General features: G+C 44.9%; 2 protein-coding genes across 3 annotated transcripts; one reads left to right on the top strand and one right to left on the bottom strand.

Annotated features, from left to right (window-relative positions):
• Nucleotides 1–1,064: 1,064 nt before the first annotated feature.
• Nucleotides 1,065–6,884, top strand: klhl36 (kelch-like family member 36). 2 transcript variants are annotated; one of them, XM_068724050.1, is made up of 9 exons: nucleotides 1,065–1,154; nucleotides 2,868–2,951; nucleotides 3,195–3,389; nucleotides 3,470–3,592; nucleotides 3,681–3,902; nucleotides 4,003–4,308; nucleotides 4,473–4,700; nucleotides 4,837–4,994; nucleotides 5,158–6,884. In XM_068724050.1, exons 2-9 carry the CDS (start codon nucleotides 2,892–2,894, stop codon nucleotides 5,729–5,731), a joined length of 1,866 nt encoding a protein of 621 aa, XP_068580151.1. In that variant the 5' UTR covers nucleotides 1,065–1,154; nucleotides 2,868–2,891; the 3' UTR covers nucleotides 5,732–6,884. The 2 variants fall into 2 exon arrangements, with proteins under 2 accessions (XP_068580151.1, XP_068580149.1); XM_068724048.1 differs by lacking the exon at nucleotides 1,065–1,154 and adding an exon at nucleotides 2,460–2,533.
• zgc:56622 (uncharacterized protein LOC326033 homolog) lies at nucleotides 6,838–16,130 on the bottom strand. Its single transcript, XM_068724052.1, has 10 exons — nucleotides 15,791–16,130; nucleotides 14,599–14,775; nucleotides 11,864–11,980; nucleotides 11,242–11,319; nucleotides 11,033–11,149; nucleotides 8,749–8,861; nucleotides 8,266–8,353; nucleotides 8,082–8,165; nucleotides 7,237–7,319; nucleotides 6,838–7,169 (listed from the first exon to the last, which is right to left on the bottom strand). The coding sequence occupies exons 1-10, from the start codon at nucleotides 15,869–15,871 to the stop codon at nucleotides 7,136–7,138; spliced, it is 972 nt and encodes a 323-aa protein (XP_068580153.1). The 5' UTR covers nucleotides 15,872–16,130; the 3' UTR covers nucleotides 6,838–7,135.
• Between the last annotated feature and the right edge of the window lie 15 nt (nucleotides 16,131–16,145).

Here is a 16,145-nt window from a genome sequence, read left to right as displayed (position 1 = left end):
AGGTTCCGGTGAGGACTTTCAAAATAAAGTTTTAAAAAAAGTGTTGAAGGGAACGGCCGCAGCCAGATGAAGTGATATAACATTTATTCATACTGCGATACATTTGGCAGTCAGACTTCTATGTCATTATTTTCTTCACCAGCAGTGACTTTTAAATTTCCTTTTAAAATATATATATATTTGATCTGTTAGGGAGATGAGAGTGGATAAATGATTTGTTTTACATGATATTGTGATCCAGGTTTTCTTCATGAATGTACTACATACTACAGTGATCTGTTTTCAGACAGAAAACACCCAGTTTAAATAGCCAATACAAACAACATACAAACAGATGTACTCACTATTAACAGCATGACATCTGATCTTCATTGTATTGATTCTTTATTCGATCCATTCGAACAGAGTTTGGGTTGAGGTTGAGATGTCAGTTCTGCTGCCAGGAAACAAGAAACGCAAGAAAATGCAGAATACTTGATTATTATTTTTCAGTGAGACGCGTCTCTGTTTTATTCTGAAGGTAAAACAGTAAACTTCCGGCTTTACTTGGGCTAAATGGTTTAACTTGCCCAGTGCGGCGGTATTAAAATCCACCAATTGTGTTTCATTTCAGGTATAAGGTTTTGTCCTCGAGGGCCAATTAATTTGAAATACAAGCACCCACATATTCTATGTACATACTCTACAGTACTGTACGACATCAAACATTGCATTATGCTGTTCATTACGACATGTTTAACGGTGTTTAGAATGTACTACCGCAAAGTGTGGCAACTCTACACTTAAATACAACACCAGCTATACACAACAACACAGCGTATCTGTCAGCAGGGCAGGGGTTGCATGTGTATGTGGATTATAAGAAGTACTACATGAAGTACTGTGTGGTATCGGCCGGTACAGCAGGCAGACAGCACAGAGGCGTGTTCCCTCCTCCTGGGAGAAGCCTACTGACTCCACCAGCTCCACCTGCTCTCTGATGGATGACCCTGGTCGGCCACCACCTCCCTGAGCTCTGAGCTCTGAGCTCTGGGTTGTCTGTTGCTGCATCACCCCGCCACCTGCTGGTCCACCAACACCCCGTCACACCCCACCTGCTCCTAGCACAGCAGTGCCAACGACTCCGGTGTTAATGGTACAGTCTGGTTTTATAGGTACAGTAGTGTTAACAGTGCACATTAAAGGAATTCATAATCCATGTTTGATTGTTATGTTGATGTGAAATGTAGCAGTCAAGGTTACTTTACATTATATATGTCATATATGCTACATATATAATACATGTTTGTGTCTTTAAAGATAGATGTTGATGTGTTATTTCTCTATACGTTTATTTTCATTATCAGGCACGGCCTGAAAGCCTGGAAAAAGCTTCTTCAAAGCATTCATAATATTCATTTTCGGTGGTTTTATAATTTGCAGAGAGAACATGAATCTCCATTTTAATGTCTAAGTGACAACAGATGCTGGTTTTCATCATTGTCTATCGTGACCTCTCTCTACTTCATGATGATCTGCATTCAGATTCTACTTTATTTCACATGTTCTGCCAGTTGACTTTGATTTGCTGCAGCTCAGTTTGCTGTTCCACTTGTTCCACATACACTGTTGAAAGAGACACAATTCAAGCACTCGTTTTTAAATTTGGGTTGAAGGGGAATATGCCCTTTGGAGGACATTTTTAAAATAGTTAAAAAAAAAATGTTCATGGGTTTGTTTTATCCTAATTGTTTAATGAAACTTTACATTTGTATAGTTGAAATCAAAATGAACGTTGAGTTACACGATCGAAGTCATATGATCAAGGGGGGCGAGAGGGCCATTGGACCCCCAACTTTACACCCCTGGGCCGATTTTGGCGTCACAGAACTTTACAGGTGTGTAGTTGAGATCCAGGTGAGATCCAATTGAGATCCAATTTGCGGGTGGTGCGACTCCATCGCAAGATGGTCCTCTAGTTCTGTTTGCATTCACAAACATATACAAAATAATCACAAAATGCACCATAACATCCACGTTTATTATGGCCTACTTCACAGTATTGAGCATGGCCTTTTTCATCATGGCCTTTATCATTTTAAAAATGTTCGGGGACATCGCGGGTCTTGAACGTACTCGTAGGCCTAATTGTGATTGGTCCATTAGGAGCGTCTTGTTTCCTGGATTTATGTGAAACCATTCTCGTTAAGCTGGCTGGAGTCACTCACAACATCGGCTTGAAAGGTTTTGGCTTCAAAATAAAAGGGCAACAATAACGAAGTGACGACATTTCCAAGTGGAAATTACATAAACAGTTAGATTTTTGAGGGACCATTGGTTCCTGTCAGTAGTGTCATTTATCCATCAAACACGTTGACGTACCATGGCTGCAGCAAAAGCAATGTTTCAAGGAGTGATAAAGGACAAATTACTTTATTTTGAAAACCTAAGCCGGAAGTTTATATGTTTATTCAGGCTAGCTGAAAATGCTACATTGTTCAGCTCTTTCCGTGGTGTAAGAAATCATGTTTTTGGGAATATGTCTCTCTGCGAAGTGAGTTTGTTACAAGAGACCGTTTGTAGCACGCGGTCCAGTTTGTGTCGTCGTTGACAAACGTCGCGTGTTTATCGTTTCCTCCAAAATAACAAGGCGACAGCTTCTCCCGGTGCTCAGCCGAGGGACCGGGAGATGCTGTCGGTTTGACTGCTGTGTTTTCTAGCTAACAGGGTGGCAGTGTGAGGAGCGTATAAACAGCACTGAGTTAGGACACATGGCTGCTCTGGTCCTCACGTCTGTGAGGGATTCATTTAGGGATGGGGCACAATTAGTGAGGGAAGCTCTTACACACTAGTTTTACAATGTGTGTGTGTGTGTGTCTCTCCTTCAGATGATGCCTGTCTGAGGGAACATAATGGACAATGGCAAACCGAGTCGTGTGTTTCAGCCCCAGCGGATCAGTGAATCGTCCAAGGTCTGTCTGTCTGTCTGTCTGTCTGTCTGTGTGTGTGTGTGTGTCAGTCAGACTGACACACACACACACACACACACACACACACACACGAATGTAAACAAGAAGCTGATACTCATCTCCTCTATTGGCCAAATTATTCAATGACTTAAAAACGTAACCTTTATAAAAGAAGTGGACATCCTGACTGTGACATCACCCATTGGTACTTTTAGAAAAATCTTGCAAACTGCGTTGTGTTGCCAGGTGTTCCACTGGGTGGACCAAGCTGTGGAGGTGTTGCGGGGCCTCGACGAGCAGCGGCAGCACGGTCAGTTCTGCGACGTGGTGCTGGTGGCGGACGGCCAGCGGGTCCCCGCTCACCGAGCCCTGCTGGCCGTCTCCAGCCCGTACTTCCACGCCATGTTCACCCTGGGCATGAGGGAGCAGCGCCAGGAGGAGGTAAACGCGCCGTAGGACGGACGGACGTCCTGAAACGTCCAGCGCCTGACTGACCTCCGCCGTCCTCTTCCTGTCTGCAGGTTGAGCTGGTCGGGTTGTCCTTCATCGGTCTGAACGCTGTTGTTGACTTCCTGTACAGCGGAGAGCTGCCATTGGATGGAGGAAACATTGACCATGTGCTGGAAGCTGCCCACCTTCTGCAGGTGAGACACTATAACAGTATACTTCCTCATGATGGAAGCAAACCAGTTGTTCTTTAAGGGGACATGTGAACATGCTGCTGCTGTGCAGGTGTGGCGAGCGGTGGATTTCTGCTGCCAGTACCTGGAGAGGGAGGTGAGCGAGGACAACTACCTGTACCTGCAGGAGCTGGCCCAGCTCTACAGCCTGGAGCGGCTCGACTCCTTCATCGACCGCTTCGTCCTCGCGCGCTTCGCCACGCTCTCCCTCACTCCAGACTTCCTCCGCAACACCCCGCCACACAAACTCGCGTCCTACCTGTCCAGTGGCCAGGTGAACATCCCCGCGTTGTTCGGGTGTCGACACTGTATGTTTACTCTTGACCTTCGGGGGGCAAAGATTTACGAGAAGCCGCTCCTCTCTTCGTCGTCAGGTCCAGCATGACGGCGAGCAGGAGCTCTTCCAGGCCGCCCTGCGGTGGCTCGGCGAGGCCCCCGAGCGGACGGCCCACGCCACGCAGCTCCTCTCCAACGTCCGCTTCCCCCTGATGCCGGCGGGGGAGCTGGCGGACCGGGTGCTGCCGGCGCTGCGGGCCCTTCGGACGGAGGAGTCCGGCTGCGAGGCCCTGGTGGAGGAAGCCCTGGGGTACCACGCCAGGCCCAGCGCCCAGCCGCTCCTGCAAACGGGACGCACCACGCTGAGGGGGGGGGCAGAGCGGCTGCTGCTGATCGGAGGAGAGGTACAGACCGAGCAGCGACCTCCGATTTGATTCCCTAAAAACGTGACTGTGTCTCAAGTTGTGACCTTGTAATATCTCATAACCATTAAACAAATGGACAGTGACCGGCACACTTCTTTGCTTTTTAATCCCCACGCCTGATGGCGTAACCCTCCTCTCTTTAGGTGTCGGAACGTGGCGAGGAGCTGAGCGCCAATGTGTGCCGGCTGGACGGTGAAACGGGGATCTGGGAGGTGGAGACCGAGCTGCCGGCCAAGCGGAGCCACCACTGCCTGGCGGTGCTGGGGGGCTTCATCTTCGCCGCCGGAGGAAGCTTGTCCAGGGACAACGGCGGAGACGCCGCCTGCAACCTGCTCTACAGATACGACCCCCGGCACAACCAGTGGACCAGGGTACTGTGAGAGATGTGCATGTCTGGAGAGAGTAAAAGAGGAGTCCACGGTTCTCTTGTGTGTGTGTGTGTGTGTGTTGCCGCTTGTCCTTTTATCGGCCACTCACAGTGACGGTGTGATGGGTTTTTTTCCCCAGGGCGCTCCGATGAATGAGCGGCGAGTGGATTTTTACCTGGGGGCAGTGGGGGACTGCCTGATCGCCGTGGGTGGGAGGAACGACACCGGAGCGCTGTCCTCTGTGGAGGTTTACTGTCCCACTGAGGACTGCTGGTCCTACGTGTCAGGACTGCCCAGGTAGGGACACGTGTCGCCACTGGGTTTGCTGTTTTATGGGGACATTCCTCTCACGGATGGTTTTGCCATGAAGTTTGTCATTTATGGTCCCCTGAGGATGTGTCATTGAGAACGTACAACACATTTTTTTTTTTACACCCGTCTTTTTGTATTCTCTTCCTAGGTCCACTTACGGCCACGCTGGGACAGTCCACCGCGGTGTAGTCTACATCTCAGGTGGTCACGACTACCAGATCGGCCCGTACCGCCGCGACGTGCTGAGCTACGATCCGTCACGGGACAGCGAGGTGTGGGTGGAGCGCCGGGCCATGTCCCTGGCGAGGGGCTGGCACTGCATGGCCTCCCCCAACCACCTCATCTACGCCATCGGGGGCAGCGACGACCACGAGGACACCACGGAGCGCTTCGACATCCTGCAGGTGGAGTCTTACGACCCGCGCGGCGGCCAGTGGACACGGGTGGCGCCGCTGCTGCTGCCCAACAGCGAGGCGGGGCTTGCGGTGTGGGTGGGGAGGATCTACGTGCTCGGAGGCTACAGCTGGGAGAACATGGTGTTCTCCAGGGCCACCCAGGTGTACGACCCCGACGAGGGCTCGTGGTCCAGAGGACCCGACCTGCCGAAGTGCATCGCAGGGGCCTCGGCGTGCGTCTGCACCGTGAAGCCCTCACCGTCATCGCCCTCATCGGAGGTGAAGAAGATAAAGCAAAGGGTGAAAGGAAGATCACACCCCACGTAGCAGCAGGGATGAAGGACTTTCTCTTCGTCCAAAAATATTTCTGATCAATCTTTTTAAGAGAAGAAACATATTTTGTTACACGAGTATCAGAAGCATGTTCTGGGGCAGAGAGGTGGCAATAACGGTCAACACTGAACTAACCAGGGTTCATTTTGGTTAAGAACATCCGGTGAGTAATGAAAAGAAGAATTCACTGCTTTCATTTATTAATCTCCTACAAGACCTTAAGTTGAGTTACACACTGCCTGAGTATTAACACTGTATAGACAGACATATGGGTCAGGTGACCACCGTGGTAGACCAGACTACCACAACTAGAATTGCCACCCATTCCTCCCCCCAACCAGTCAAGTAGCAGTTTACATCCATGTCTGTCCAAAACGTCATCACTTCATCATTTTCTTCCTGAAATTGTCATAATTAGCATATTCATTCTTGAGTTGTGGCCAAAAACGTGCTTGCTTGAGCTCAAAGGAACCTTTTGACCACCAAATCTGAATTAGTTTAACCGTCTAGTGGACGTCTGTGTCAAACATGAAGAAATGCCCTCCAGACGTTCCTGAGATATCACATTCACGACGGACATCCAGGACATCCAGGCCACATACGAGTCCCTCATAATCCTCCTAAAAGTGATGGAATTGACAAAGATACATTGTTACCACCTCCTCCAGTACAGAAATAGACTCATTTGAATCATCATTTGTCCTTAATTTAAATGTGATCTCACAGAAATACGAAACGCCAGCGACCACCATTACTCAGCATCTCAGGGTTAACAGTCCTGTGCTGTTGACCCATCTACTCACCCACTCACCCACTCACCCTCACCCATCACCTACATCACTACCTCTGACCGTAGACTTCATTTGTGGATCCTGATTGACTTTCCGTGGGCATCGTTGTCGTGGTGACGCAGCGTGTTAATGGGCTTCATGTGTTTCTGTGTGTGAAGAGATTTAAAGTGTTCGCACTCTGTTGGACACTAAAGCGCAGATAAATTAAACGAAATGTTCCATCTAGCAAAACTACCGTAACTCACATAATAGAGTGTATGATAATGTATTGTATATTGTAACAAAACAAGTTTTATTTGCTGGACTGTGCATTTTTGTCGACTTGTCTTTAATTAAAATGCAGATGTTAACACAAACATACAGTTTTTCATTCATGACACCAACACATCAGAATCTTAGGCGCCCCACTCTTCAGAGCCGATGGACGGACTGATATTTGTTAATCACATTCATTGAGATTAGAAAGATTTGTCTTCACATTCTATGTCGAGTGTTACGCAGACAAGGCACTGATGAATCCCAGAGCGTAGTGCAGAGACTGGGTAGACCACACACAGCCGGTCTCCATGGTTGTCACGGCATGAGTAGATCCAGTCTCCCGACAGCCTCAGACGAACGGGTAGTACGGATGAGACTTGACTCTGAGGAACAGAACCGTGGTCACTGCGAGAACACTTTGCAGAACCCTTTGACTGTGCGTCCACTTACTCTTCCAGCATGCAGGCCCTCCACCCTCGGTCCAGTCCCCTCAGTGCGCTCATGTCTTCTTCAGTCAGACTGAAGCCAAAGATCTGCACAGACATCGAAACCGATTTGGACCAACGGGTTTTTACAGACAACTGTACCGACGCTGATCTTTTCTTTAATCATTTTTGCAGTGCAGTGTATGAACCAGCCTCTCTGAGGGGACGTACACGATGTTGTGTCCAATGATGATACAACGCCGGCGGTATGCATTGTGAGCAGAGGGACGTTTTAGTATTCTAACATGTTGTAGGGGTTTACAGGATGGCGGAAGGACACTGGGTACGCTAGCTAGCTACGCTAATTCTTGTCTCATTTAGTGGTCTGATAAACAGTGCGGTCAGTAAATCCAAGTACCATACAAACATAAAGACAAAAAGATGAGATGTATTCATATTTTATGAAGTTGGTCAATAGTTATCTTGTGCAGAACATTACGCTGTTGGCATCGATGGATGTGGAATTGCTTTGCTGGAAGCTAGCTCGCTAGCTTAGTTGGGCTGAGTTGGTGCAAATGACTTATGTTAATGTGACACAAAAACAATTAGTTTAGTTAGCTTAGTTGGTCCCTACATGTCATCGAAATTCACAAATATTGGTGAAATGACTTTAAGAATTTGAAAGAAAGTGAGTTTAATCATAGGCTATTTAGAACCCAATGCATGCTGATTTGACACAAACGGTACAATAAAATGACTGTGCAGATGAAAGACTGAACAATGTCTCATGATCGCACTATTGTCATAAAAAAAAAATCAATTCTTAGGAGTGAGTGTGAGCGACGGAGGCAGTGAGAGGAGAGGTGTTACCTTTGTGTTCTCAAGGATGCGATGAGGCTTGTCACTCTTAGGGATGACTACGATACCCTGCTGCACATGGTACCTCAGCAACACCTGGGGGAGTACCGCTGTTACTAACAAAGGAATACTCACACACACACACACACACACACACACACACACACACACTGAGACCACAGTAGACTACGCTGACCTGTGCAGGGCTGCATCTGTGCTTCTTGGCTATATCTGCTACGACCGGGTCCTCGAGTAGCTTATGCGGATCACGGTCTCCTCTCAACCTGAGATAAGCGAGATACAAAAGGCCATTCAAAGCACTTAACAGGGGCAATACAATATATATATATTTAACATTAACACAAGACTTTAAGAATGCATTACAATTGCATACAAAAGACATTGAAAACAGAAACAGAAAGGGAAGATAATACTCAAATCCTGAGTAAACTGACTTGTTTACCAGCTCTACTTTTGGTTGTAACAATATGAACGAACACAAAGTTGATCTAAATAAATGTGTCCTCTTCAGGGCAAACTAAGCTAACAAATTGAATGGAATTTGGATCACAAAATGATCTCCGAGCATAGTCACATGTGATATCAGCAGAATAATGCAGGCCCTTGGTTCATTTTCAATCAGCAGTCTGAGTCAGTGGGGTGTGTGAGGGACACTTACATCTCTGGGGGTCTCTGCGGCGAGCCAAAGGGACTGTAGGCAGTCAGGGCGATGCTCTTTGATTTACAGAACTCTATCATCTCCGTCTGCACCAGGTAGGGATGCAGCTCAATCTATGGAGGATATAATATAATATATGCACAAACTGTCATTCATTACATTATGTTGAAATATGGAAGTTGCACCACTGCGTGATGTAAAGTAATTACATTGCACGAACACATCCTCTCATCATTACATTGCACCTCTTGGGCCCGAGAGCCCCCGCCGGCGGGGGCAAACGCATTCATCCAAAAATTCACCCACTCATAATGCCAAACAAGTGCACTCACTCATCATAACGAATATAATGATGTCGCATAGCTGCTCAAACTGCAGCTCCTGCTCTACAAAGTCATCTCAGCTGTTTGTACAAACTCCAAACACAACTCAGACAAAGCTACGTATAATACCAACTATCACAATCCATACAGCGCCCCCTAGGCAGACCCACTCGCCACATTTATGCCAATAACGTTTTGAAAAATTAATTCAATGCTAACACCCGTTAGCTCAGGAGATCGCTAGCGACCAGACGGTCGCAGCCATGTTTTTCACATTCCACTACGACACAGCGTCGCAGCGTTACTTACAAGACAAAGCCATCATCATAATCCTCATAATCGATCACATCATAAACCAGCTCCTTACTTTGCGATGTTCTGCAGCAAAAAAAATAATTAATCCGTTCATGTTTTATGCTGCTCTGTTTGAATGCAGCGCTGCCGCTGAGCACGTGCGCATCGTGTGCCTCGTGTGCCTGCTAGCTGAAGGGGCGGGGTTATACGTCTCAGCAAATTGTATTTTAGAAATTTGACACTCAGGTAGTTTTTATATTCTGATTGGCTAACGGATTCTGTCAATCAAAGTCACGTTGGGTTGTCTCAACGGAGCAGGCTGTGATGCGTTTATGGAAGGTTCATTGGGTCAAATCGGCCCTTCACACAGGCTGAAAGGCCCTGGAAGAGAAAATCCTGTAATTCAGATGAAAAACTCCCATGGATGACAGACATTAACCGTCTCAGAGAGGATCCAGGCTCTCAAAATGATGCCAAACTGCTATATTTGGATAGATTGAACACTGTTAGTGATAAAAACAAGTGAAATATATAATTATATAGTATATAAAATTACAATGGAACAGCTGAAACAAAATTACATTTTGGTTGACCTCGTCTGACCTCTCTGTATTGAAACAACTCTAGCTCTTAAAAGTTTCACTTTATCAAAGTAAAAATGTGTTTAGAGACCCTCAACATATAGTTATATGATCTGGGAGAGCTTGAAAGCTTGGATCTACATGATTTCTAAAAAACAAATATCCTGAAATTGCTTTTTCTTTCAGGCGAAAATTAGAATTTTCAATTTGTGCTGTGTGCCATCTTAATGTACTCTTAACCAGTAACATATATACTGATATCTACACACCTCACAATTGTTAGGGTTATTTTAATACCAAAAGTATTAAAATAGCCCCTATAGTTGCAACGCTACACTTATTATCGTATAGGTATGCTATTTTCAAGCTGAGGCCTAAAAATAGGGCTAGGGTCCAAGAGGTTTTAACACATTCTCACATCATGACATTGCATTAACTCATCCTTACATAATTACATTTCATTAACACATTTCCAATTAATTCCGTTGCATGAACTCATGTATATGGTGTCATCTAACATCATGAATATTTATTCTTGACATCATCATGTAATGCAATATGTTGACATCAAATGACCACAGTCACCAAGTTGAATGATATTTAATAATGTCATAGATGAATATTCTGGATTCTTTGCTGTTAAAATGTTTACTTTGTCATCTCTTATCTTGATATTATATGATGAATTATTATGCCATGTGATCGTATGATGAAACTGTATCACATCATTGCGAGACCCATCGTCCGGTGTCATTATATGGCATCATTGTGTGATACTATGTTGCTCATATCGTCCCGCTACAAAAACGCAATATAAAGTAAAGCCATAAAAAAATTCTGCTTTTATTCTTGATCCTGGAATTTCAGCCCTGCATAGGAACAGATTCTAAATTCAACTTCCAACCAGAGTGCCTCCTCTGTGTCTTGTTGTCTTTTTCCACTTTCTATTGGCAAATGAAGGCAAGACAAAACTTTAATAATGCACTTAATTTAATTAGGACAACCCAAATGAGGTTGAACCCCTCACTTTGTACTTGTACCACAATGTGGGACATGGGTCCATCCTTATAAAGTGTGAAGGTATACCTGGTTGACAGCAGGGGGCACCCTGCACAGAGCAAGAAGTCTCTCCAGCTGCAGGATGCTGAAGTTGGACACGCCGATGCTCCTCACCTTCCCTGAGGCTTGCAGGGCTTCCATCCCCTGCAAACACAACATTTGCATCGTCCCTCCATCTCAGTGTTCTGTTTTTTTTGCATTTTGGGTTCAGTCAGATTACTTCTTACACATCTTACCCTCCAGACATCCACATAGTCTGTGTCAGAGGTCAGCATCTGTCCGTCCTTCTTTGGGAAAAGCTCGTCACCAATTTTCTAGGAGGAAATGTAAAGGTAAAAGTCAATGGCATGTTTCATTTTCCTGACATAATTATAATTACTCCCTCTTGGAAAGATATTAAGCCAATTTAGAAGAAACACAAAGAACCAGAAAATACTATTGAATTAAGGGATATTTTTTATATTGACAATGTATAAAACTATAAACAGGTTGTTCAAATTGTCCAACATGAACTAATTAACACTGCGTGCTCCGTTAACAGCACACAGGTGCAGTTTTTAACCGCAGTGAAAATGTTGTTTTTAAATGGCAACAAATATAGACTGAAACCGAATATTTAGTAAGATGAGAACATGTTGTGGATTTTGGAAAATATTACATCTATATTTTTCCAAAGATTGTCGACCTGTGGACTTTGGACTGAGACGATTCAGCTCTTTGTATACGTGCGAGGCACCATGGCAACGACCTCCACCGATGGCACGCAAGCTACGAGCAGTGATCTCTGGAAAATCTCCTTTTTCTGAAGCGTTTACAAACAAATAGTTTGCGTTTGTGAATTTGGATATTACACTTAACCTTTAGGCCGACAGGGAAGTGCACAAGGTAAAGATCCACGTAGTCCAGCTGGAGATCATTCAGGGACTTATTCAGGCATTCGGGGATGTCCTCTGGGGCATGATGGGTACACCACAGCTATGACAAAAGGTACAGGACAGGAGGGTTAACAGAGAATAAAAGTATCCTATACAAAACAATGTCAGCTCGTCCTGTTAAAGGTTCTCTAAACCATAATCAGAGCATGGCAGCAAACAACTCTTTGCTATGTAAAGTTCCTCTGTGTGTGTTTGAATCCGAGTTTCTTTGTGCTTCATGAGTGCATGTGAGCCCCACTGGCTAGCTGCACTGAGACGACGTAGAACCCAGCCACCGGTTCCCCCTCAGGTAAACTCTGGTAGCTGTTTCCTATTCAACACCTGTAAAGTCAGAACTTAAACTTCTGACTTTGATGCAGCCTGAGGCCGTTTGTCTCTTGAGTCTCCTTCTCCCTTTTGTTCCTCCTACTCCTCTTATCTTCCACAACCAATCAGTTCTCACTCTCAACTGGTCAAATACCATCGTACATAGACGCACGGAGGCCCATTTAGTGGTTAATATGAGCGGACGGTAGGGATGGGTATCGATTTCATCTTATCGATACTGCTTATCGCTTCGGTTCCTTATTGTTACTGTTCTTTTTTATTGTAATGTAAGAAAAAAAAGACAATTCATTAAGAAAACAATCGATGTTGCCTCTATTATTCTTATACAAATAGTCTTTCTTGAGCAGCAATACAAGAAGTTCCAAAATCTTTAAAATACATTTGCAGTTAAATAATTATGATTATCTTTCATTTATTAAACTATTCTTACTATCAAACATCTTTAACGTTTCCTGCAGTGGACGAGGATGGACGGCTGCTTGTTGTTCAACTTTTTACTCTAAATAAATTCTGACTTTATTGTCAGAGTTTTGACTTTGTGTCCCTAATCCTCTTCCGTAGGCAACATAAAATACACACACACACACACACACACACACACACACACACACACACACACACACACACACACACACACACACACACACACACACACACACACACACACACACACACACACACACACACACACACACACACACACACACACACAATGCCTATAAAAGTATTCACCCTCTTGGATGTTTCACCCTTTTGTTGATATTATACATGAAATCATGGCCAATATAATTTGGCTTTTTTGACAAGAATTTGCAAAAAAACCCTCTTTAATATCAAAGTGAAAACAGATTTTTACAAAATAATGTAAATGAATTAAAAATATATAAGGTAAAGTAAATGATTGCATAAATATTCACCCCCTTCAGGTCAGTATTTAGGAGATGCACCTTTGGTTGCAGTCACAGCACTGAGTCTGTTTGGGTGTGTCTCAATCAGGCTGGCACATCTGGACACTGCAATTTATCTCCATTCTTCCTGCAAAACAGCTCAAGCTCTGTCAGGTTGCTCGGGGATCGGGCGTGAACAGTTCTTCTCAAGTCCAGCCACAAATTCTCGATTGGATTGAGATCTGGGCTTTGACTTGGCCACTCCAGAACATTCACCCTGTTGTCTTTGAACCATTTCTGTGTAGCTTTTGCTGTATGCTTGGTCTTTTTGTCTTGCTGGAAAATTAATCTTCTCCCAAGTCGTAGTTCTCTTGCAGACTGAGTCAGATTATCCTCCAGGATTTGGCGATATTTTTCTGCATTCATGTTCCCTTCTACCTTTACAAGCCCTCCAGGGCCTGCTGCTGAGAAGCATCCCCAGAGCACGATGCTGCCACCACCACGCTTCACGGTGGAGATGGTGTGTTTGTGGTGATGTGCAGTGTTTGGTGTTCACCAAACATAGTGTCTAGTCTGATGACCAAAAAGCTAATTTTTTGTCTCATCAGACCAAAGAACCTTCTTCCAGTTGACCTTGGAGTCTCCCACATGCCTTTGGGCTATTTTTTTCAACAGTGTCTTTCTCTTTACCACTCTCCCACACAGCTTCGACTGGTGAAGAGCCCGGGTCACAGTTGTTGTATGTACAGTCTCTCCCATCTTTTAACTCCTTCAGAGTGGTCGTAGGTGTCTCGGTGGCCTCCCTCACCACTCTTCTTCTTGCCCGGTCACTCAGTTTGTGAGGACGACCAGCTCTAGGCAGATTTAAACAAGTGCCGTACTCCTTCCATTTCTTAATGATGGATTTAACTGAACTCTGTGGGATGTCCAGTGAGTTGGAAATGTTTTTGTAGCCATCTCCTGACTTATACTTTTCAATGATCTTTTCTCTGAGTTGCTTGGAGTGTTCTTTTGTCTTCATGTTACATCAGCAGGAATACTGATGAACCAGAGACTGGACCTCCCAGTCACAGGTGTTTTTATACTACAATCACTTGACACACATCAGCTGCACTCAGGTGATCTCCATTTCACTACTTGTGACACTGCTGGCATCAACTAGCTGGACCTCTGTTGAATTAGGTCAGTCACTTTAAAGGGGGTGAATATTTATGCAAACACAAACATTTTAATTAATTGATATTAGTTTGTAAAAATCTGTTTTGACTTTGACATGAAAGAAGCTTTTTTTTGAAAATTCTTGTCAAAAAAGCCAAATTATATTGACCATGATTTCATGTTATAAAAGCAACAAAAGGGGAAAACATCCATGGGGGGAGAATACTTTTTAAAGGCATTGTATATGTTCCCCCTCCTCGTGTTGCTCTCCTGTTGCACCACCCACCTTGCTGACGATGAACATGTCCTGGCGCCTGATGACGCCCTGCTGTATCTTGGAGCGCAGAGCCTTCCCGATGTCCACCTCGTTGTTGTAGCTGTGAGCGGTGTCTATGTGGCGATAGCCGGCCGCGATGGCGGCCTCCACCGCACCCTGGACCGAGGTGCGGGGAAGATGGGAGGACTGCAAGAAGCAAAAAGAAATGATGAAATAGGCCCACCTTCTATCTGCCATATTAAAGCTAAGAAACACTTTCTTGCTGGGATAAGAATATCGATTCCACTCATATGACATTTGAGAGTGTTAATAATCTTATCTAACTCTTGGCAAGACAGCAAAATAAGCTAATTTCCCTAAATGTTAAACTGTAGACCCTTTTACAGTTGGTGTGGTAGTCTATTATACTCATAACTCATTTACGTGAGTTACGACAAGCAACCACGGATACTTTGGACTTAAAGTCAAAAGTTAACACGATCACTGGTTAATCTGAAACGATCTGTAGAGTTCTGCAGAACTTGAATATCGATACTGACAACCGAACACCTGACGACCAGACATTCTGATGCTGGTAAAACTTTGAATTCAACGTTTAATGTGCTAACTTGTCAATTTCCAAGTCCGTCACGTGACGCCATTGAGCCCAAAAGACTTCCCCAGATACGTTCTGTCTGTAACCCTTTGTTCAATAAAACAAAAGGAATACTTTCTTTATGTGGAAGTCAAACTGTTTTTGCTTCACGTTCCACTTTCTGAATGGGGCGCCAACTCCCAACGTCCAGTTCTGTTCATACGTCGATGGTTGGGATGTGTATGCGGCCGATGAGAGAGCTTGCCCTTTGACCTTGAGGCGGGCAAATAATCTGCCTATCAGAAGCAGGTATTTTTGTCCTCCCTTGGCACACTTCTTTCAGTAAATACTCCCATACCTCAAATGCATGCATTTGCAACACATAAACAAAGAGTCAAATAGTATGCAGTATGGGTGAGCGTGGCTAAGTGGAGAGCAGGGCCGTCCTTCAATCAGAAGATCTGTGGTGTCAAAGTGTCCTTGAGCAAGACACTTAACCCAAAATTGCTCCCGTAGCTGTGCCTACGCTCTACAGATAGATACTGAAGCGTCTGCTAAATGACTGTAATGTAATAATGTAATGTATGCATTGAGATTAAAAGATACAGGAAAGAGGGTTTAGAGTACCTTCCATGTCCCAAGACCCAAAACTGGCATCCGTGTGCCATCGTTCAGCTCCACGGACCTGGCCACCTGTGAGTCCTCCATGGAGCAGGCGGCAGCAACACAACGAGAAACTCGGAGCACACACTTGTGCGCACACTCGTGCGCACACTCGTGCACGGTCGGGGCTGTCCTCTTCCTCTTTTTCCCCTCAACTGCTGAGTCAACGTCCTTCCTCTTTCTTTGCTGATTTTACTTTTCTATCTGACCTGTTGTCTTTCCTTCTCTCTCTCTTTCTCTTTCTCTCTCCTTTTTCTGCTTTATCAGTCCAGTGGTTAATTATTGGACAACACACAGAGTACTTCACCACCATGTCTTT

The sequence above is a fragment of the Cebidichthys violaceus genome, unplaced genomic scaffold, assembly GCF_023349555.1.
Source record: "Cebidichthys violaceus isolate CVI_PGR_0920_01 unplaced genomic scaffold, fCebVio1.0.p SCAF_3, whole genome shotgun sequence".
Taxonomy (NCBI): domain Eukaryota; kingdom Metazoa; phylum Chordata; class Actinopteri; order Perciformes; family Stichaeidae; genus Cebidichthys; species Cebidichthys violaceus.
Note: the sequence above shows the minus strand (reverse complement) of the source record. Positions and strands in the feature narration are given on the sequence as shown.